The 21,597-nt window shown below is 39.0% G+C and overlaps 1 protein-coding gene across 2 annotated transcripts; it reads left to right on the forward strand.

Moving 5' to 3' along the window:
- Positions 1 to 3,013: 3,013 nt before the first annotated feature.
- On the forward strand, positions 3,014 to 11,552 carry vsx2 (visual system homeobox 2). 2 transcript variants are annotated; one of them, XM_077558310.1, is made up of 5 exons: positions 3,014 to 3,945; positions 4,151 to 4,235; positions 4,527 to 4,650; positions 7,899 to 8,079; positions 9,724 to 11,552. In XM_077558310.1, the coding sequence occupies exons 1-5, from the start codon at positions 3,399 to 3,401 to the stop codon at positions 10,095 to 10,097; spliced, it is 1,311 nt and encodes a 436-aa protein (XP_077414436.1). In that variant the 5' UTR covers positions 3,014 to 3,398; the 3' UTR covers positions 10,098 to 11,552. The 2 variants fall into 2 exon arrangements, with proteins under 2 accessions (XP_077414436.1, XP_077414444.1); XM_077558318.1 differs by having other exon boundaries at positions 3,016 to 3,945; positions 9,787 to 11,552.
- The last annotated feature ends 10,045 nt before the right edge of the window (positions 11,553 to 21,597 follow it).

Consider the following 21,597-nt stretch of genomic DNA (forward strand, 5'->3'; position numbering starts at 1 on the left):
CAACTTTTAGAGTTGTTTTTTTTTTCTTCCATTTTATCCCAATTTTTGTCCTTAAGGTTGGTGTCCAAGTATTTTATAAACAAACTCACTCAACCCCACTTTAAGCACAGTCTGTGTTGGGGATATATTTTGAAATTGTGCTCGGACCGTTCAAATTTTCACTCTAAAAACAGTTGAGTCAAAAGCAACCCAATTATGGGTCAAAAATGGACCGATCCTCTACTTGGGTCAATTTGACTCAACGTTGAGGGTCAAATTAACCCTTAAAGTGGATCGGTCCATTTTTGACCCATAATTGGGTTACTTTTGACCCAACTTTTAGAGTTCTTTTTTTTCTTCCATTTTATCCCAATTTTTGACCTTAAGGTTTGTGCCCAAATTTTTTATAAAAAAAACTCACTCAACCCCACTTTAAGCACAGTCTGTGTTGGGGATATATTTTGAAATTGTGCTCGGAACGTTCAATTTTTCACTCTAAAAACAGTTGAGTCAAAAGCAACCCAATTATGGGTCCAAAATGGACCGATCCTCTACTTGGGTCAAATTAACCCATAAAATGGGTCGGTCCATTTTTGACCCATAATTGAGTTACTTTTGACCCAACTTTTAGAGTTCTTTTTTTTTTCCATTATTTTTTTTTAGCAGTCTTACTTACACAAGTTTTAAAAGTAATATGTGATAAACACTGCATAAAGGTTCCCAGTTTTGAGTCCAGGTCTGAACAACCAAGTTAAGACTTTTCCCCACAAAATTTGCAGTTACAAGTTGAGCAAGTCGGCCACTTATTGATGATAGCGGATGTACACGGATCACGCCACATGCAACGCTGACATGAAGCTACACTGACACCATCAATATGTCCTGTCACCACCTTTGGCCGTGTCAGTGTCCGCAGGCCTGCTCATGCAGGCAGACAGCCTGGCGGGTTTGCTTCAAACCTTAACCCCACATACCCTCTGAGCCCCAACAAATGTCAGTCCGATGTGCCCCCCAGTCCTTAAATTAGCCGTCAATTAGTGCAAATTAATCAAGTCCTCGCCTAATTAAGCAATGTCTGCGGGCAGCTACCAAACATGGCATTAATTGCGGTAGGGCCATGAGAAAGCTGCTGACCTTGCAAAACCTTTTTTTTTTTTTTTTGGTGGAAGGGGGGGGGGGGCGGGGGTGGCATCTTTGGGAAAGCAGTGGACCGCTTTCTGACTCTGCTCCACATGGGCGCTGTCATCAAGTTGAAGCCGTCTCACTGCAACACACCATCATCATCATCCGTGGTGATCGTATTCCTATTCCGATTTTTAGTCACAACAGCTGTTTATTTCTTAATCTGCATGCTCTTGATGGACACCACCATGTAGCTACTGTAAATCTTAATCTGGATCTTTATTAGTCTGCGTCTCCTCTGCATGCAAGAGATAAGTGCAAGCCGAATAGTGTTGGCCATCAACAAATAAACAAGACGCTTCTTAAATGCAATAAAAGCGCTGGGGGGGGGGGGGGCTATAATTGACAGGCCATCCGGACATGGCAGCCCCCCCCCTCCTCCCCAAATCCCTTTCCACGTTAATAAATGGCTGCAACCCAACAGGCTGAGGCGTTATTAGCATACCCTAATAACATTGATTTCTTCATTAATGGAATTTCCACTAAATAGGCCCTAATTACTTTGAACGGGCGCAGCACTAATTGGAGCCGCAATATGTTCCTGCCTCCAAATCAGCGTCTCATTTCCAAATGTTTGATGTGAATTACGACTTTGTTAGCGGATCAGTGGACGCGCACGCAGCCATGACTCCATAAGTCAATATTGCACTTTATCAGGTGTTACATGCTCAAGATGATATGGTAATGTAAGCAACGGGGCACCTAAGGTCAGTATTATAGTAAATAAATACTGTGCCTGCATGCATTTAAATGCGCTGTTAATTCTCAACAGGATTGCTTTCCCAACAAAAGCGTTGACGTGTCCCGTCTCTGCCAAGTGAGTCAAAACACATTAGGAGGCATGTTTTAACACAGTCAACACAGATAATACACACGTTTCGTATCGCCTACTGTTGTTATTATAACTACTACAATTAGGCTATTGCTGGCAATCGTATAATAGTAGATGTGTGAAACGTTTTTTTTTGTTTTTTTTTGCCATCAGGCTCAGTTTCAGTTTTGATCAAAATCCGAAAGGGAACCAAAAAAAAAAAGGCCATCCAAATAATCATATAATATATTGACCTTCCGGCTTCCCCCCAATAAAAACAGAAATATTTAATAATGTTTTTTGGAGTCAAAGTAAAACAATATTTTTACATTTCCCCCCCAAATTAGTATTCATTTTATATTCCAAATTATATTCATTTTTTTCCCCCAATTAGTTGAGAAATATATTTGATACATAGGCTATTGTGTTTGTGTGTGTTTTTTTTTTAAATATTTTATTTATTTTTGGTCGAAACAATTGGTAAGGGGCAAAAAAAAAAGAAAGAAGAAGTTTATTGCATAGGCCTATATTTTTGATCCAGGAAACACAGGACTGCTGTGAGGCAGATGTATTATCAATTTTCCCACCATTTTTTTTGTCAACGGTGCAATGAGACAAAAAAAGTTTCGTTTTACATATTATGCAATTGCAGTCAAAAATTTCGGGAATGTGTTTTTACCACCAGTTTGGTGGTGAAAAAACATTTGCGAATAGGCCAAATTAAGATGACCAAAACCTTTGACCTTATCCTTTCGCTATTGAGGAGCATTTTGACCTTTTCATGCTATTTCTTGGTGAATAATCTTCAACGAAAATCCATGTGGTGGGTAAATCAGCCTATTATTATTATTAGGTTATTATAATTATTATGCTATTATTATGTGACGTGGCTTGGCCATTTTACATCCTCTTTTTTTTTCCCCACTCAGCCTGCACGTGTCTCATCATCTCTTCTGTCCGCGGAGAGTTTCCTGCTCTTTAATCTGCTGCTGTGGGATTACCGCGCGATGCGGGGCCCACGCATGGAGCAAACAAGCACAAAAGAACTCACTGGCTCCACGCCGTCAGTCCACCTGTTCGTTTTTGTGCGTGTTTGTGTGTGGAGGGCCTTTGATTATGTGACAGATGAATTCTGCGTCGATGAGCTGCAAAAAAAAAAAAAAAAAAAACATAGCGATGATTTTCCATTTAGGAATGTGATGGTTACTTGTACCTAATTCAAAAGGATATTTACTTTCCTATCGTAAAATGTTAGTGTGTTTCTAGTCATAAGATTTAATGAGTGATGAGGAAGGGCGTCTGTCTAAATGCATCCATGCAGATCCACAGGAATCCTGAATCCTCGCTGCTGATTGGCTGCTGGGACCTGCCTCTCGTCGGGATGGACCTGTTGGATAAAGGGACCATTTTGTAAAGAAACCTCCGCATGCACTTGTGCACAGAGGACCATGCACTGGGGAGCAGACTGTTACTTCCACTAAAAAAAAATTTTGAAAAAAAAAAAAAAAGTCCGTGCGGAAGCCAAGCCACCATGACGGGCAAACAAGGCGCGGTGTTGTCAGCAATTTTGAACCCCGCGGAGACGAGAAGAGCTCCTCTGGGTGCAAATGGAGGCGGCAGCATCAACAACCACAACCAGCAGCATCCCGCCAAGACCACCGTCATCCACCCGCCCAGCAGGTGCACCGGCTTCGGCATCCAGGAGATCCTGGGGCTCAACAAGGAGCCGTCCGCGGCCCCCCGCAGCCCGCTGAGCTCCTTGCCGGCAGGGGCGCATTTCATCGCGGCTAGGTCGGTGCTCGGCCACGCCGGCGTGGGTGTCGGCATGGGATTAATCGGCCCCGCTGGGATTCCCGCCTTTTACCGCCAGCCTGCATTTTTGGAGGGCGTGCTGGACCCGCAGGATGTTCACCTGCAGCCGCGCGACAACTCGTCTGCGGGGCGTATGGACGCCGGGCAGTCAGCAAGCTCCGGTCAGCCTCTATTTTGATGAATGTTGGAAATCTGACCACTTATGCCTTGAAAAAAATGAATGTGAAGAGACACGTTAACACATAAACATTCTAGCATAATGCTGTTTTGATTTGTGGATGTACTAAATGTCACTTTCCCCCTCACGTTGAAGCAAAAATATGCTATTTCATGTGTGATCAAAATATTGCCATTTTCCGTGTCCAGATTCTGAGGATTTGTCTTCCAGTGAAAGAAAGATGTCCAAGTCTTCAATAGCTCAGAGCAAGAAACGCAAGAAAAGACGTCACAGGTCAGATTTTTCAGTTTTTAAAATCTGCATTCATAAAATAAAAAGATTAAAGATTTCAATGGCAATTGCAACGTTTTTTTTTTTAAATGTTGCACTATTGCGCCATTTTGAAGAACTAGAATAACACAATAAGCCATTTAAAAGAATGCGAAATATAATAAACCCTGGCCTAATAAAATGTGTCTGTACGACGAGTCCAATTGTGATCTTTAGGATTTTTTGTTGAATTCAACAAAAATCGGAGTTGATTTGTGCCTGAATTGAGCGTGTCTGTATTTTACTTACAAACAGGACCATATTCACCTCGTACCAGCTGGAGGAGCTGGAGAAGGCCTTCAACGAGGCCCATTATCCTGACGTGTACGCACGAGAGATGCTGGCCATGAAGACAGAATTACCTGAAGACAGAATACAGGTCGGACTCATTCAGAATGTTCCCGAATGTTGCCTAATCATTTGGAATCTTCCCTACAGTTTCACATTTAATATTTTCCCACTATTTGCACCGACTTTGTCTCAAATAAAAAAAAATTAAATTATATATTAGCCTCGAATTTTGAGCTAATTTTATATATATATTTGCTGTATTATGAATTCCTTCCAGACACCTGTTGATGTAGGCTACTTTGAATTCAAGTCACATGTTTTTTTGCCTATACTCCTATATAGCAACCATGTATTTTTTTTTATTGTGGAATGATTAATCGATAATCAAAATAATCAATTGCCAAATGAATTGATAATTGTTTTTGATAACCAACTGTTTAGTTTGTTTAATTTAAAATTGTCCAAATCCTCAGAGTTTCAGCCTCTCAACACTCAATATTCTCAGATATTCCTCCATGAAACTAATTATCCTTGTGTTGGATCAAAATTAGATAATTGCAAATATCTGCTTTAACCATGGCAAACAATGATCAACATTTTGTTTGTGCCCAATTTTTGACATAAATAAAATAACTGAATCGGAATTTTGTTGCATTTTCAATAAAAAAAAATCTGGTTAATTGATTAGTCAACAAAATAACTATACGTTAATTGTGTGTTAAATTGTTAGTTGCAGCCCTAATACTGCGTTTATTTATTTATATTTTAGCGAATTAGACCTATATATATTTTTAAAGCGTATACAGCCTATTCTTTGCCAAAGGGATTTAATTGAAATTGTGCTATATGAATGTGATTTAAAAAACAAACAAAAACATCTGCCTCTTTTTGTGTGAAAAATAATTGCATGAAGTGCAACACTTTTATTAAAAGCTAGCATTTGCACGAGATGATATAGTGCATGCTATCGAGCTTTTATAGCATAATTTTTTATTTATTTTTTTATTTCTACGTCACCACCATCAACTATTTCTATTTTTGCCTATATAAGAGGAGAAAACGTCAAGCGCAATACTAAACATGGCAAAAATTTAAAAACATATCTTTCACAAAGTGTACCTAATGGTATGGCCTCTACGTCACACGTTTTTTTTTTTTTCAATGCGACGTTTGCACACGTTCCCGCTTGCCCACGTGACATCGCTCATCTCTCCGAGGGCTTGAGTGATGCCTTTCCCCCGGCCCGGGCAGGACACATCGTTTCTCATCAGGCTCACTCGGAAAGTGAAACAATTTGTTGTGTGGAAGCAAGACACTAACGACCTAATCAGGCGATCAAGGCGGGAGAAGATTGCGGTGTGACCCCTGCGCCATCCATCTGCCTGCACCAACACGCCTTTTAATCTCGTTTCTCATTAAGGGCCCGCAACAGCTCCCAATAAATAATAACACATGCAAATAAATAAATAAAGGATCGGCCTGGCTCCCCCGCTAAATGAAAATTAACACCCAATTTTTGCTCATTGAGCGTAATTAGTTAAATGAGACCGGCTCAGGGGCTGCGTAGCAGGCGTGGAGAGAGCTCAAATGAAACAACTACATTGAATTTATTAGCGCAGGTCAATAGTGTTGCTAACCCCCAGGAGTCCCGCTAGTTTAATTTCCCGTGATATTTGCCCGCCTGGCTGCCATCGATCGGGCCTGAAATTAACTTATTTTTCAATCAGATGGCGGTGTGCCCCAGGGTAGCGTGGCTAACTGCTTCTCTTTGACGTCCGGCTCTTACCTTTGACGTCATCTTTACGTAGTGTTGACACAAACATTTGACATTAGAATTTTTTTTTGCCAGACCTCTAAAGGAAAATGTCACGTGGGAATTTGACATCAATAGAAACACCCTGAATGTCATTCTTTAAAAAAAAAAAGTTATTTAAAAAATGTCATGTGCAGGTGCTGCAAAGTTGGCGCGCACTGAGGCTGTTTTAAGTTAAAATTGATCCGTCAACTAAAATGGAGTCAGATTTAAGGTGGAGATCTTGATTTTTGAAAAAAATACATCTGTTGGTCTTTTAATGGTCATGGGGGAATCTCAAAACTGCAAAAGTAAAATAGCATACTTGATAGACTGGTATAAGTGGAAATATTGATTAAACTAATTAATTTAAATAAAAAATACAAACAGCCTCATATTGATTGTTTTTCCTCAGGCACAGCGGTTTAATCTAAATAAAATGAAAGGCAGAAGATAATTCCAGAGATGGCTGTTTTTTCCCCTCAGATAATATTCTTTATGTCCTCCTGTTGAACATAAAACAGAATGTGATTTTAAAAAGAACACAGCAGACTCTCACTATAAGTACAAAAGTCAAAAGTACCCTTTTTTCTCTTTTTTTTGCCTCCCCCCCCAAAAAAAAAAATAAAGGAAGAAAAATGTTTTGCTTCCCAACTCACTGCTGCAACTATAAATAGTGTCATTTGTCTATAAATTTTCTGTAAGTACTCCTTTTGCGCACTCTCTGACAATGACAGCGCCACTGCCACTGCCACCTACTGTAGTGGATGTGCAATTACACTTTATTCTAACAGGGCAAAAAAAAAAAAATGAAATAAAGTTCCCTGGTGTTACATCTGAAGAAAACAACTAGACGAGACTGTCGTCCAACTAAGCAAATTCACATTAAAGACAACACTTGAAAAAGTTAACGTCTACAATCTTTTCTCTTGTTGAGAGATGTGAGGACAAATTATTACTTTATTTAATCTCTTTGCTAATTCGACTGGTTTGGGCAAACTCGTTCTCATTCATTTTTCATCTGATTGTACAATTACAATTGAGCGAGAAACTCACACAGTGAATGTTCTAAACTCCTGTTTCCATATCAATGTTGTATTGAGTAGAAAAATCAGGAGGCACCTTTGCTGTTTCCAGCCAAGTAGTGCGCTCCATTTTGCCTCAATTGCTTCAAGACATGATCAATCAACAATTAATTTCGCACGATGGAACTAATCAGTTAATGGACTAATTGGTCATTATGTCTTTCTGCCGTGTGTACAACTTTTAACAGGTCCATCATTGTTAATGAGTTCCACATTGCTGTTTCCATAATGATTGAGAATGTACTTATCACTACCATATTGAACACACTTTATCATCGACTGGACTTGGGGGACTTGAGTCACATGACTTAACTCGAGTCAGACTTGAGTTGGCAGTTTTGGAACTTAGGACTTGAGGGGCCGGACTGTGACTCCAGATTTTATTCCACCCGCTCTAAAAAGCAACAAAGTGCAGTTGTAAACGACAAGCACAGTAAGGAACGCGTTGTGTCGTTCCAGGTGTGGTTTCAGAACCGCAGAGCCAAGTGGAGGAAGAGAGAGAAGTGCTGGGGGCGCAGCACCGTCATGGCCGAGTACGGCCTGTACGGGGCCATGGTCCGCCATTCCATCCCTCTGCCGGAGTCCATCCTCAAATCGGCGAAGGACGGCATCATGGAGTCCTGCGCCCCCTGGTTGCTAGGTGGGTCGCCTTCTTCGTCGCCATCCTCTTCCTCATCCTTGTGCGGTCAACCATCCTAGCTGTGTTTACTACTTTTCTGTCCTTCCTTCCTACGTATCTCGCTTGTATGAAAATGGGCCTTGTCTTTGTTTTTGTCATTTTGCATTTGTTTTTGACAACCCTACACCGCTTACTTACACATAAGAAGACTTGACCTTTTTTTCACGGCATTCACAAATCCACAAAGGTTTTTGGAGACACTTACCGGAGGAGCGGCAGCATTTTATATGGAGCATAGAGGGAATGCCAAAGGCAAGATTTGACAGCAAAGACTTTAGAACTCCGCCCCTTCCGGTTCATCTCGCAAACCTACAGTTCAGCTTCTCCTCCTCACAACAAGACTTTGCACATTCTGCCACTCTCTGCTTCACTAAGGAATTTTTGGACCGGAGTATCTTTGGACAAAGAGTACGGACACCGTAACATCATTATGTTTTTGTGAGAACATTTGCGTCCCCACAAAAGTGTTCTGCTCATTCAACAGTAACTAGGTGTGCTTGACTGCCAAATTTGGACAACTCAGGAAGTGCTAAGCAGGACGCCTCTTGAAGTGGGAACCGAGAACTGTAATTTAAAGGCCCAAAACCAGCTGAGAAAGGAAATTAACTTCGCAAGAGAAACTATACAAAAAACATACAAAAAAAAGCGCCAGGTTAAGGTGGATTGATGAATTTTAATCCAGAAATTGTAACACTCTAATTTTCGCTGCAAACTTTTCTGCACTGGTTTAATACAGCGTTATCACTACTTGCGTTTCCATTACAGTTTTTCGCAAAAATAAAAGCGATATTTCGATAAAGTACAATTTCAATTTGCCAGTGTTTCCATCGAAGAGCGTTTTCCTTCCGGGGCGCAATTCTCGTAATGTCCCGTCTCGCGGGATCTCGCAGTTCCGTAGGAAATTCTCACGACGTTTACGGCAGACAGACGCCCGGAGTTCTTAATATTACTTAAAAAACATCTCCCTCACCTCATCGGGCCGATTAGGTCATTTTGTGTTGGTGTTGTGTGCGCGCGCTTATAACTCGTGTTATGGTGCGGACGGATGGATTTCAATGACGACGTGCGCCATATGTTGCCCGTTTGCTCGTTGCCCAGGGCAACGGCCATTTCTCATGCAACGATATGGAACGTGCATTGAACGGCGGCATATTGGCTCCATAGCTGAATCACTTTGTGCTTAAAAAGACTTGTTATCCCCTCCGGAGGCACGAAAGCGAGTGGCCGCGTACTTCCTACTTCCTTTCCTCCGTGCTGGGCGGGGGTCACATGATTACAGGGAATGCGCAAAAAGTGTTTCCATTACACTTTTGCGAAATACTTCTATTTTGACACGTCTCAAAAACCACCTCATGCGTAATTTTTCATGCGATATTTGAGTGTGTGTTTCCCCCCCCCCCCCCGAAAATCACGTGTTTCCATTACCATTAACTTTTGCGCACGCTTCTAATAATGGCACGCCTACCACACCGTCCTGTATGTTTTCAGCAAAACATTCCACATTCTCCATCCCATTAAATTTGCTCACCCTCTAAACGTGTTCATTCACTGCTGTTGTCTTTTGCAACATTCTAAACCACAACCTTCTTTGCTTACTGTTTTCAGTTCAAGATGGCTTACCAATCAACAGACGCTATTCTAAATCTGAATGCCCGCAACTCTTTGCAGGGATGCACAAAAAGTCCATGGAGACCCCGGCGCCCCCTCAGCCGGCGGCCGCCAAGTGCGACGAGCCGCCGCCGTCGCGGCCCAACTCTCAGAGGGCCGAAGAGTCTGAGGCGGAGGAGAGGAGGTCGAAGGGCGAGTCGGCCATTTCTAAAGAGGAACTGAGAGAGAACAGCATCGCTGCCCTCAGGGCCAAAGCGCAGGAGCACAGCGCCAAAGTGCTCGGGACGGTTTGCCACGACAGACTGGACGAGGACGAGCAGGAGAAGACCTGCGCTCCTCTCAGTCCCGTCGAGGAGGAGCAAAACCCTTAAGACTGAACACTCAATGCGGGGCGATCGCCTCTCATCTGCTCTTCTATGGCAGCCGTCATCTGGACTCTCGTGAGGATGATTCACTGCTACACAGAAGATGCAAACGCACTTTATTTTTTTTTTTGTCTACTTCCAAACATTTCACATTTTACATCCTGAATGGTGATATTTTCAATGCAAACCATCCTGCCGGGTCCTCTCATAAGAGGAGGAATGTAATTGTTGTTCTGTGTTCTGCTCTATGTCAGGGACTCATGACGGTGTAAAAAAAAAAAAAAAAGGAAAAAGAAGAAGGATCCCCTCATAATCATGACACCATTGAACTATATCTACATGAGCCATGGGAATTTCTTTTGAAAATCTTTTTCAAGCAAAATTATGACCTGAATTCAATACAGTATTTGTCCATTCTAACTATCTTAGACTGACTGTTTACATTAGTAACACGGCAATCACACAGTGTTGCCATCGTTGTGAGTTGTATGCAATATTTCGCAACTTTTCTGATCACTCCTGCGACTGTTTAAAAAAAAAAAAAAAGACTTGCAAATGTAATTCCAACTAAGAGAAACACGATATGAATGGAATCATTTTCACATTGTTTTTCGCATGATATCAAAAAAGCCCAGTTGAAGGTAATCACTGAGTCAATAGTGCTGAAAATTGCAGAAGACAATTGGGGGCTTTTTAAGGATTGTCGGAATTGACATGTCATTAACTCATTCACTGCCATTGACGGCTATAAACGTGAAAAATTCATTTGAACTATTTCTATTAGTTTCCACTTTTGTTAACACAAGTATGAAAACCTAGAAAAAAAATATTCTACATTTAGAACAGAAATAAAATTAGTGATTAATCGTAAGTTAACTAGTGAAGTCATGCGATTAATAACACTTTTAAAAAATGTAATCAACTGACGAGATGATTATTAAAAATTTGATTAAAATTTGTAATCGTAATTAATCGCATGACTTCAATAGTTAACTCACAATTAAGCACAAATTTTATATCTGTTCTAAATGTACAATAAAAAAAAGTCTACGTTTTCATACTCTTGTTAACAAAAGTAGAAAAAAATGTTAAACTAATAGAAATAGTTAAAATGATTTTTTTGACGTTTATAACCGTCAATGGCAGTGAATGAGTTAATTGGCCCAAAGATGAGGTTGGCAGGAATAAGTGATATTGAACTGTATGTTCATTTTATTGTCACAACAGTCCCCATATGTAGGAAGAAAAAAAAAATCAAATTATTTTGTGAACCCCATTTACAGCTCATGGACCTCCTGGGGTCACCGGCCCCCATTTTGAGTACGACTGCTGTATATAACTGATGTATTTCATGGAACAATTTGTGATCCACTTCCAAAAATGTATCTCTCACAAAGCATCAAGAAGAAATCATCTTTTATTATTAAATGTGACTTTCTGGTGTCCGTCGTGGAACTCTTACTTCTGCCTCAAGTGGTCTGACAGTGCAAATCACCTCTTCAGTGCAGAAGCTACTTGTTGATGCTCTGTTGGCTCGCCTCATTAGCACAGCCCCACCAGCCCCACCCCCCCTGTTGCATGCCTGGGTTAGCTCCTATAATCCGACGCAGATGAGAGCCTTCAATTTCAGATGAAATTGGAGGGGAGGGGGAAGGGATGTGAAACGAGAGTGAAAGCAGCCACAAGCAGAGAATGTCTGATTTGAAATCACTTTAACAGCCAACACTTAAGCCGCTCATCTGTCCTCTTATCTACATCCAAAGACTGACAGCTTGACTTCACACGGCTCCCGGTCCTGAGTGTTCAAATATCTTGTATCAAGCTACTTGAAGGCCACTTGCACTCACATAATAAAAGTGACCTGGGAGTTCACTTTGGAAAATCTTAAACACTAAGAAAAAGTAACAGTGAGCTTTGGGTAAGTATGCACACACAACCCCCTACAAATAAACTATAAATAAATAAAATATAGTAATATTTAAATGCCATGATAATAATAACAATGATAATAAATTATAATAAAGGACATTTAATGTTTTTGAGACATTTATTCCTTTACAATTCAACATAATAAAAAAAGCAGTAACTACAGCTATTTTAAAATAAATATTTTAAATTTTATTTTTATTTGTTTTTGTGTATAAAATTTGTAATATTAAAAATGATTAATATTCATTGTACTGATGTAAGACACTTGGATCTCAAATCACCTTTCCCCATCAAAATGAATAGAAATTAATATTTTCAAAAATCACCAGAAAAACACCAAAATGTGTTTTTTAGTCCCCCCCCCTACCAAAAAAAAATTAAAAATTAAAAAATAAATAAAATATATATACATATATTGTACTGCAAGGAAACCAATGTGAGTTGATGGTGGCTAGATGTTGTGAAGTTTGCTATTACCATCTAGTGGTAGATGTCTGAAGCACACGCTTTTAGAACATTTTCTCGTCTCTCAAGAAAATGATAATAATAATAATAATAATAATAATAATAATCAGACAGGTGATTTCGTATTTCATAAAAGTCGTAAGTCAAGGGATCTCAAGGCATTACTGTAGTCTTAATTAAATTTAATCTGTGCACTATAAGATAATGTATCAAAACAAACAAACAAAAAATAAATAAAAAATAAAAATAAATAAATAAAACTACGATTGCCATGGAAGCATCTTAGCATTTTTTTTTACCGTAAAAACAAAACAAAACACAAACATAAAAATACAGTAAAGAGCTAAACAATCTATGTTGTAGAAGGTAGACTATTCCGTTTTATCCGTGTTTTTCGACCATCTGCAAAGTTCCATCCAAATTCATCTATCGAGGCCAAGACATGCAACTGAGTGAGGATTAGTCCTCTAAGTGCAAATCTATTTAATCCTCTGAGAGAGAGAAAGAGGAAGAGGTTATGATAGATCAGATTTGTGTAAGATCCAGCTGTTTACACTGCAAACCACGAGGTCATTCACAGCGCTGTGCGTTTTGCAAAAGACCACCACAAGATCATCTCAATCCATGCAGAGTGAGTGAGATCAGGGGAGGGTTTAAGAGAAGATTTTACACTAATGCAATATTAACATTCGATTTGCCTTGGGGCAATATGATTGACATTGGTGAGATTAATAAGTGCATGCAGCTCCTTTTGGGAAGCCCCTCAGCTCGAGTCTCATCAAAATACAGTAGAGACGTACTGTTGCTGGACTGACGTGAGGGTGCTTACAAAGTGGTGTTATATTGCCCTCTACTGCTTGTATCGATAACTGCATATATATATATATATATATGACTTTTTTTTTTCAATTTAAATCATGTTGCTAAGTGAAGGTCCACCAGGTGCTCAGACTCTAGCATTATCAAAAATGCGCATTGTCTTCTCTAATATATATATATATTTTAAAGAGTGGGTGCTTGACCAAATGCATTAATAACATAGCACAAAATCTAGGCTACTTAAGACAGTGAATTATGTTTTTTTTTGTTTTTTTTTAAACATTGGGACGTCTCAAAAGCACCTTATTGTGATATTGACTCATTTGGTAAATATTAACTAAATATTGGAATTAAAATGTCCATTAAACAATTTTTTTTTGTTAAAGGAGGAACCATAAACTTGATAAAAATATTGAATCTAAAGTACAAAATGAATACAATGAATATAAATGCAATGTAGTATATATATATATATATATATATATATATATATATATATATATATATATATATATATATATATATATATATATATATATATATAAATAACACAAAATAAATTAAATCAATAATATGTATTGTGTGTGTGTGTGTGTGTGGGGGGGGGGGGGGGGTGCCTTAAACAGGATAAAAACAGTTAAAATAAAGCAATTAAATTAAAATAAAAAGCTAACCATTTTTAACATTTAGCTTCAAAGCTAGCGCTAATGCAACACACCACATTAAACTAGAGGAACTACTAAATTAGTTTTTGTAAGTCAAACAATTGTATCTACAACACTGCGGACACGGTGCAAAAAACATTTGGGAGCTCCAGAATAGACAGTTTGCAACTCAGAAGCATGAATCTTTAGCGGTAAGCTTAAATTGCAAGTGGCCCATAGACTGTAATTGATGATGTCACGCTATCTCATTTCTGATTGGTCAAACTAAGAGTGTTACGACTATCACTTTGTTCCAACACTCCCCGGTCTCCCCCAAATACATATATACACACACATATATATATAATTTTCATTATTTTGTTTTTCTGTATTTTATTTTTACTACAGTGTATTTAACCAGTCATGTATCGTACTTGCACTTTTGTGCTTTTACTTCTATCGGAGGTAAAATAAACATTAGGTTGCCTTTTGGTGCAATACAATAGCAAACCACACGAGGGTAATGTTGCGCCAGCATTACCAGAAAAAAATGCATACGCCGCCTCACTGCTTAAAATGAACATCAGCATGCAGCATGTAAGTATAAATTTACATGTACTGTATATTAGAGTTGATTTACTTTTTACAACCTATAGGGCAATCTTCAAATAGAAAGACTTACACTTAAGACGTAGTGTTGAGAAAAGACATGATGTAATGTGTTAATCAATGTTTGTCACGTGTCGTCAGGCCTGCAGAGATGAGACTGTCTGCTGTGTGTGGATTAATGGCGGCGGTGAGGAGATTGTGGCTAAATGATCAGTCCTGACTGGGAGGGAATGAGTCCATCATCCATCAGGATACGACCTTTCCAAAATCAACAGGTAATACTCCCCAAAAACTGGGCTTCAAAAAATAATAATAAAAGAAAAAAGGTAATGAAATGAGGAATAGGTGACTTCATTGAAGCAAAAATGAATGATCTGACGTTATTACAGGCAAATTACATTTGTCATGAATCCAAATAACAATAAACAACTCACCTGTCACCATAATGAGGATTAATGCTACAGAAAATGGATGGATGGATGGAAAAGTGAGTTGTGTTATGAAAAGTCAGTTTGAGTTTGCACCAGTTGTAATAATTGATGTAATTACAGCCACCTAGTGGCACCATCTTTCCTCAGGCAAAAAAAAAAAACAGCATAGCATCCTGGACCATTGAAAAAACAAACAAACATCAGTTTGACAATTTGAAGAATGCATTTATTTGTTCATCTGCATAACATATCCATCAATCCGTTAGATTGGAATTTGAATTCAATTACACATAACAAGAGCGTATTCATTGGCTTTCAGTTGAGTCCAAATGACAGTTTGCTATCGCGTGGATTAACGATGTCCGCTCTGTTGTGTCCCTGGTTGGCCTTTCAGCCGCCCCAGGTGGACTTGAGAGTGAGTCTCAGAAAGATTTATGATGCACAACCGCACGTCAGCAGCCTCCAGAGCTCCGACTCGGGTCCAGGGATGTGAAATTAGTCAATAAAACAAGGCGTGTGGCGAGTCTGAAGTCCTTCGAGTTGGGGCGTTGTGAACCAGAAGTAATTCAACTCCCTGCTAAAGTGACACAATAAGAAAAAAGATGACGTCAAAACAAAGGTTCCTTTAGGAAATAATGTTTAACTCTTAAGTTTTTTGTTTTCAGAAAATATGACTTGAAATGTTTTTCAAAAGTAATCTTCTTCATCTGTTCGTGGAAAGAAGTGAAGCCCCGCCCACCTAGCACCTCCAAAATGTAGCCACTGTGTACTTGTCAAGTTAATATTCAACGCGCCAAGTGATAAGTGAGCCACAGGATGAGGCCCCTTATCAGAGCGGAGAGCAAACAGTGTGTGGCTCCGCCGGGGGAGCCACGTTGCTGTGTGACAAAGGTGCGAGGCTAGATAAGTGTGTGTTTGATCATGTGCTTGACTATATGGAAAAAACGAGTAGGAAATCGTGACATGTTGACTTAAAGCTGCTGAAGCAAAGGACAACATGATTTACTTCAACAGTCACACTGATATGTTGATCACCGGTAAAGAAGGATTATGTTAAAGATTAAAAAGAATGATCTTTGTTGTTCCAATTTATACTCACAATCCATCTTAAGTATGTGAAAATAATGCCGCATAACACTAAATAATGCAGTGCCTTGGAGCAAGCATGCTTGCTACTTGTTGCCATTGCCAATATATCGGCAGCGGTGGGTTGTGCATTTGGAACCCGAGCCTTCAGTGGGAATTACCCAACGATGTTCCCAGAACGAAACAACATACGGCTGAACCACATACCACATCCGGAGCGGTTCAGAATTTCAAAAAGTTTTTCAACTCAAGGCTCGGGGGCCATATGTGGCCCACCGCATTGTTTTATGCGGCCTTAAAAGCAAATGTGATCCTTGCTTAAAATCTGTCAAAATTTCAAAATGTCATGTGTGACTATTAAACAATAATTGAACAAACTATTATCCTTGACTTCTGCTTTCAAAACTAGCAACCCATCAGTTTGTTGTATATCGTCGCTGTTCTGTGAAAAACACTTTTAAAAATTTTTTTTTTAACATTTTTATATTTATACATAAATGTAATGAAACTTAGGGAAGTGTATTGCATTCACTTGGAAAAAACCCCTCCTGTTTTTCTGACAATTTTTTTGGGGTTGCTTTGTTTTTTTTGAGTATTTTTTTTCTTTCTGTTTTTCTGAATATTTTTTTCAGTTTTACTGATTTTATTTTCTGTCCAAAAAATATTGAGAAAAACAGGCTGAAAAAAATTATTCAGAAAAACAGGCGAAAAAATTATTCAGAAAAACAGGGAAAAAAATGTTTGTAAAAAAAAAACAGGAAAAAAAATTATAAAAAAAACAGGGAAAAAAATATAAAAAAAAACAACGCTCCCCCCAAAAAATTAGTCAGAAAAACAGGACTTTTTTTTTTTGAAGTGAATGCAATACGCTTCCGTAGAAACTGAATGCAGACATCCCAAAAATGTTAAAAAAAAGAAAAAAAAAAGACATACTGTACATGTTTTTCACAGGACAGCGACGATACAATGCGACAATTAATCTTTTATTTGGTTTCACTGTCATAAAGAACCTCAGAGGGAAACCGTAACTACAAAGTGGCCCGAGACAAAAATGAGTTTGACGCCCCTGCCTAAGATCCACCTACGCATACTAGAACCAGTGCAGGCTAGAGAAATGTTTAGAAATGAACACAATAGATTGTTAGCATTAAAGTAATACAGTTTAACAAATATTGTATATATTAGAATTTAGATTGAAAATATAGATTTATTTGAATCTCTACACAACACCATATTATATGTAACATTATATATGCATACACAGTTGCAAAGTATACCGTATACAGTATTGTTAAGGTTGGATTACATTTATGTCACTGAATGTAGCGTATATGTTGCGGTGAACGGAACATTACTTTAGGAAATGGCATCATAGATTTCATTAAGACTATTCCAGAGGCGGGGGCTGGAAGTGTTGGTGGTGGTGGGGTGGGCTGTGGTACTTAAGAAGAGTCTGTCACCAAACGTCTGGAGTTTGTTGTTTCCAGACTATTAAGCACTATATTCTGAGGGAGGGTGGGGGGCTGCAAAAGTCTTATCTCAGAAAGTGGCACATGGACTGATGGGAACCCATTTCACAAATGCTTATATTTTATTTCATTTCAAACGTAGTCATCCGTTTCAGAGCCCCAAGAGAACTAGAGCATTACAGTGAATCTAACTACACAGAATCATCTGTATTTGACTCTGGTGAACTGAATGCTGAGTAAGTGTTCCCCCCCCCCCCCAACCTCTTCCCCCCAACCCCCTATTCATTGTTAGTGGACTCACTGGTGCTGACCTAGAAAGTCTCTCTGGAATAATCAAATATACATTAAATGTATCTGCGTGCATGCGGGAATAATCTCGGGATCAGCTTCAAACAGCATGTGTGTATGTGTTATCTACTAGATTAAATGAGGGATTTTAATTGAAAAGATTGTACACAGTATGGAGCTGAGCGGTTTGATGTTTTTTTATATATTATTTCCGCTAGACGCATTCCAAAAACATGCATCTATCTATCTATCTATCTATCTATCTATCTATCTATCTATCTATCTATCTATCTATCTATCTATCTATCTATCTATCTATCTATCTATCTATCTATCCAGCTAGCTAGCTAGCTAGCTAACAAACATCACATGACCAAACCCAGAAAACAGGTGCGCCACGATTGGTTGTAATTTGTTACCTGATTCGTTAGGCACTGTGATGTCATTGTCAGTCATGACAAAATGGCCGCCCCATGAGATGGATAAAAACGGAAAAACGGGTGGATTTTGCTACTTAATTCATATTCTACAAATGCAGTTTTATTCAGAATGCCGTGTTTAGACTAGTGGCGGAGCATTGAACATATTATTGTACTTTGGCTTGACTTCCCCTTTTGGTACAATTTAATCTTTAAATTTAGAATTAATAATATAATATAATATAATATAATATAATATAATATAATATAATATAATATAATATAATATAATAACAATTTAATCTTTCAAAACAGTTTGTTTCCAAGCATTTATTTACACCCAAATTATACATTTGAATTGAATCATTAAGTATAGTTTTTTTTTTTTAATGATCAAACTCTTCATAATACTCTAAAGTGCCTTACAATAATGCCAAATGCACTTTTTAGGAATGAAACCTCTGCTTTGCTTTGGATTTACACTCAAGCCTACTGTATTTCAATTTTGATTATGATAGCAGTACTTAGTCTCAAAAGTTTGACAACCACTGTTCATTTGTTTTAAAAAATATAAATATGGCCCTCTGGTACAAAATGTTCCCTCCCATCATCACTAGGCCACTGAACTAATTACAATTTCTAATATCCCAAACAACTGCAAAAGGTAGCATTCTTCTCTTGACGAGTACATCTTTGTCAAAATATTTGGCGGCTTGGAGTTTTAATTTAAAACCACAAATGCGACGATTTGTTTTGTGCAGCAGTTTGCAACAAGTCATGCGTATTGTTGATGCGTATATTGTCCTCGGGCTCACTGACAGGTATTTCATTTGAGCGGCGATAGGAATCGAAGGAATGCCTTTCAGACGAACGAGCAGCGTGCTCGCTCTTTATAAATGTAGCACTCGGCACTAATCTCATTTCCTCTTTCCGATGCGTTACGCTTTATCAACTTCACCTCAGTCCATTCATCACCGTTTTCCTCTTCTGCCCTAATGTCTGTCATTATCAAGATGTCGCATTTGGCGTCGCAATGGTAAGATGTCGAGTAAGTCGCCGGTTGCAAAGCTCGGGAACTAGCTTGGATAAAATTTATGAAAGATTCAACTTGGCTTGGTATTCTTGTTACATGATTTACTTGAACTAGCCGTTTACATCATCAGAACATCTTCGGAATCACTCAGTCAACACAGATGCTAATTGTTAGCACGTGTGCTAATAGAGTTTAGGAAGACCAAAGCTCGGGACTAGCTTGGCTAAAAATGATGAAAGACTCAACTTGGCTTGGTATTCTTGTTACATGATTTACTTGAACTAGCCGTTTACATCATCAGAACATCTTCGGAATCACTCAGTCAACACAGATGCTAATTGTTAGCACGTGTGCTAATAGAGTTTAGGAAGACCAAAGCTCGGGACTAGCTTGGCTAAAAATTATGAAAGACTCAACTTGGCTTGGTATTCTTGTTACATGATTTACTTGAACTAGCCGTTTACATCATCAGAACATCTTCGGAATCACTCAGTCAACACAGATGCTAATTGTTAGCACGTGTGCTAATAGAGTTTAGGAAGACCAAAGCTCGGGACTAGCTTGGCTAAAAATGATGAAAGACTCATCTTGGCTTGGTATTCTTGTTATATGATTTACTTGAACTAGCCGTTTACATCATCAGAACATCTTCGGAATCACTCAGTCAACACAGATGCTAATTGTTAGCACGTGTGCTAATGGAGTTTAGGAAGACCAAACATATCCACTTTCCCGTGTATATTGTTTTCTTGCTTGAACCAAGTATGATTCGATTTGACTTGAAGTTTTGTAGCGACTTCACTTGACTTGCTTGATTTTTGCTGCTGTGACTTTACGCAAACTTTGAAAGGTAAAACTTATGACTTTTGATACACATTTGATCAAAAACAGACCAGATGATCACATTTTCAACGCTGAAATCCTATAAAGGCTTAAGGCCCCGTTGCGCTGCTGTTATATATTTGCAGAGGTTGTGATCTGACGGTGCGGTTGCAAGTGTTGTGTTCACTCGGGGGTGGATGACTAATAGGAGCAGCCTAGCGAGCGTGGGTGAAGCCTCCTCCTGAATCCACAACGCCGAGGGAGAGAAAACACGCCGGCGAACGAGTCCACTCCAGCGCCCCGTCGAGCTCCCGCTGATGAGAGCGCTACTGCCCCCCCCCCGGCGAGTCACATTTCACGCTTGTTTGGAGACGACATGAGCATCTTCTTTAAGGCGCACTGGACCTCTCACTGCATTTTGAGGATTTGACTTCATTGTATCTAAAAACGAATGTCAGCATTATCGTAAAAGTTTGCGTCGTATTTTCCGAGGCAAACTTTGTGACTGGCTGTCAGTGTCAGGTGGTGCAAAAATGCAAATTGCTGAGTCCAACTGCTGGAAGGGAATAAAGTGCATCCTGACATCCTAACTGCTGAGAGCAGTCATTGTCCCCGAGGCGCTCTTCACTTTGGCAGCCAAAGTCACCTCAAGCGTTGACAGTGAGTGATGCCAAAAGATTGCCGGCAAACAATATCAGCATGACGGTCATCCGGAATGTCTCGAGCTCACTGCAGCGACCTCAGACAAGGGCACAAATAAATGTCTTGCAAAGATAATCATATGTGGTGTTTGCTGAGTTACTCCAAAACTTTCCATCGCATTTTGTAGAGCGTTGGTGAAACACATCACAAAGCCACCATTTTATGTTGCCATTGCTTTGCGATGTTGTCTTTTACATTCCCACTGACTAATCCATGACGGGCAACTCGGGGTTCAAATCTTGACTCCGATCTTTCTAACTGTACTCCTGCTTCCATTCACGTTCCAAAAACCTTTTAAAAAAATTATTGAAGACTCCAAATGATTCTCAAAGTGTGGTACAGGTGCTGCTAGTGGTACACGGGCTCCCTCTTGTGGTACACAAAATAATCACATCTTGCGTACAGCTAACTTTATTAAGGTACAATTCTAATCAAAATCTTACGTGTAATACATCTCAATTACGTCATTATTTAAATGAAATACTGTACTTAAATAATTATTCAATTTAAATGTATTGCAAATAAAAGTTAAATAAACCGTTCTCAAAGATAAAATGTATTTACTATTTTACAGTTAAATACAATTGAATTGTACTTGGGAAGTGATTATTTCGTGTACCACTAGAGGGAGCCCAAATACCACTAGTGGTACACATACAGTACTAATATACAAAACTCAACACACAATAATAATAATAATAATAATAATAATGTTCCATGCATCACCATGTGCGATTTCTCATGAGACTTCAAGTCAGTGAGCTTCTGAAGGATGAACATAGCAAGCGTT

Source organism: Vanacampus margaritifer, chromosome 1 (assembly GCF_051991255.1).
Source record: "Vanacampus margaritifer isolate UIUO_Vmar chromosome 1, RoL_Vmar_1.0, whole genome shotgun sequence".
Classification (NCBI taxonomy): Eukaryota; Metazoa; Chordata; class Actinopteri; order Syngnathiformes; family Syngnathidae; genus Vanacampus; species Vanacampus margaritifer.

Coding starts and splice junctions, on each gene's coding strand:
- vsx2 (XM_077558310.1), top strand. CDS start 3,399: ATGCACTTGTGCACAGAGGACCATGCACTGGGGAGCAGACTGTTACTT. Junction 3,946..4,150: donor CGGGCAGTCAGCAAGCTCCG/GTCAGCCTCTAT, acceptor TTCCGTGTCCAG/ATTCTGAGGATTTGTCTTCC. Junction 8,080..9,723: donor CTGCGCCCCCTGGTTGCTAG/GTGGGTCGCCTT, acceptor TACTGTTTTCAG/TTCAAGATGGCTTACCAATC.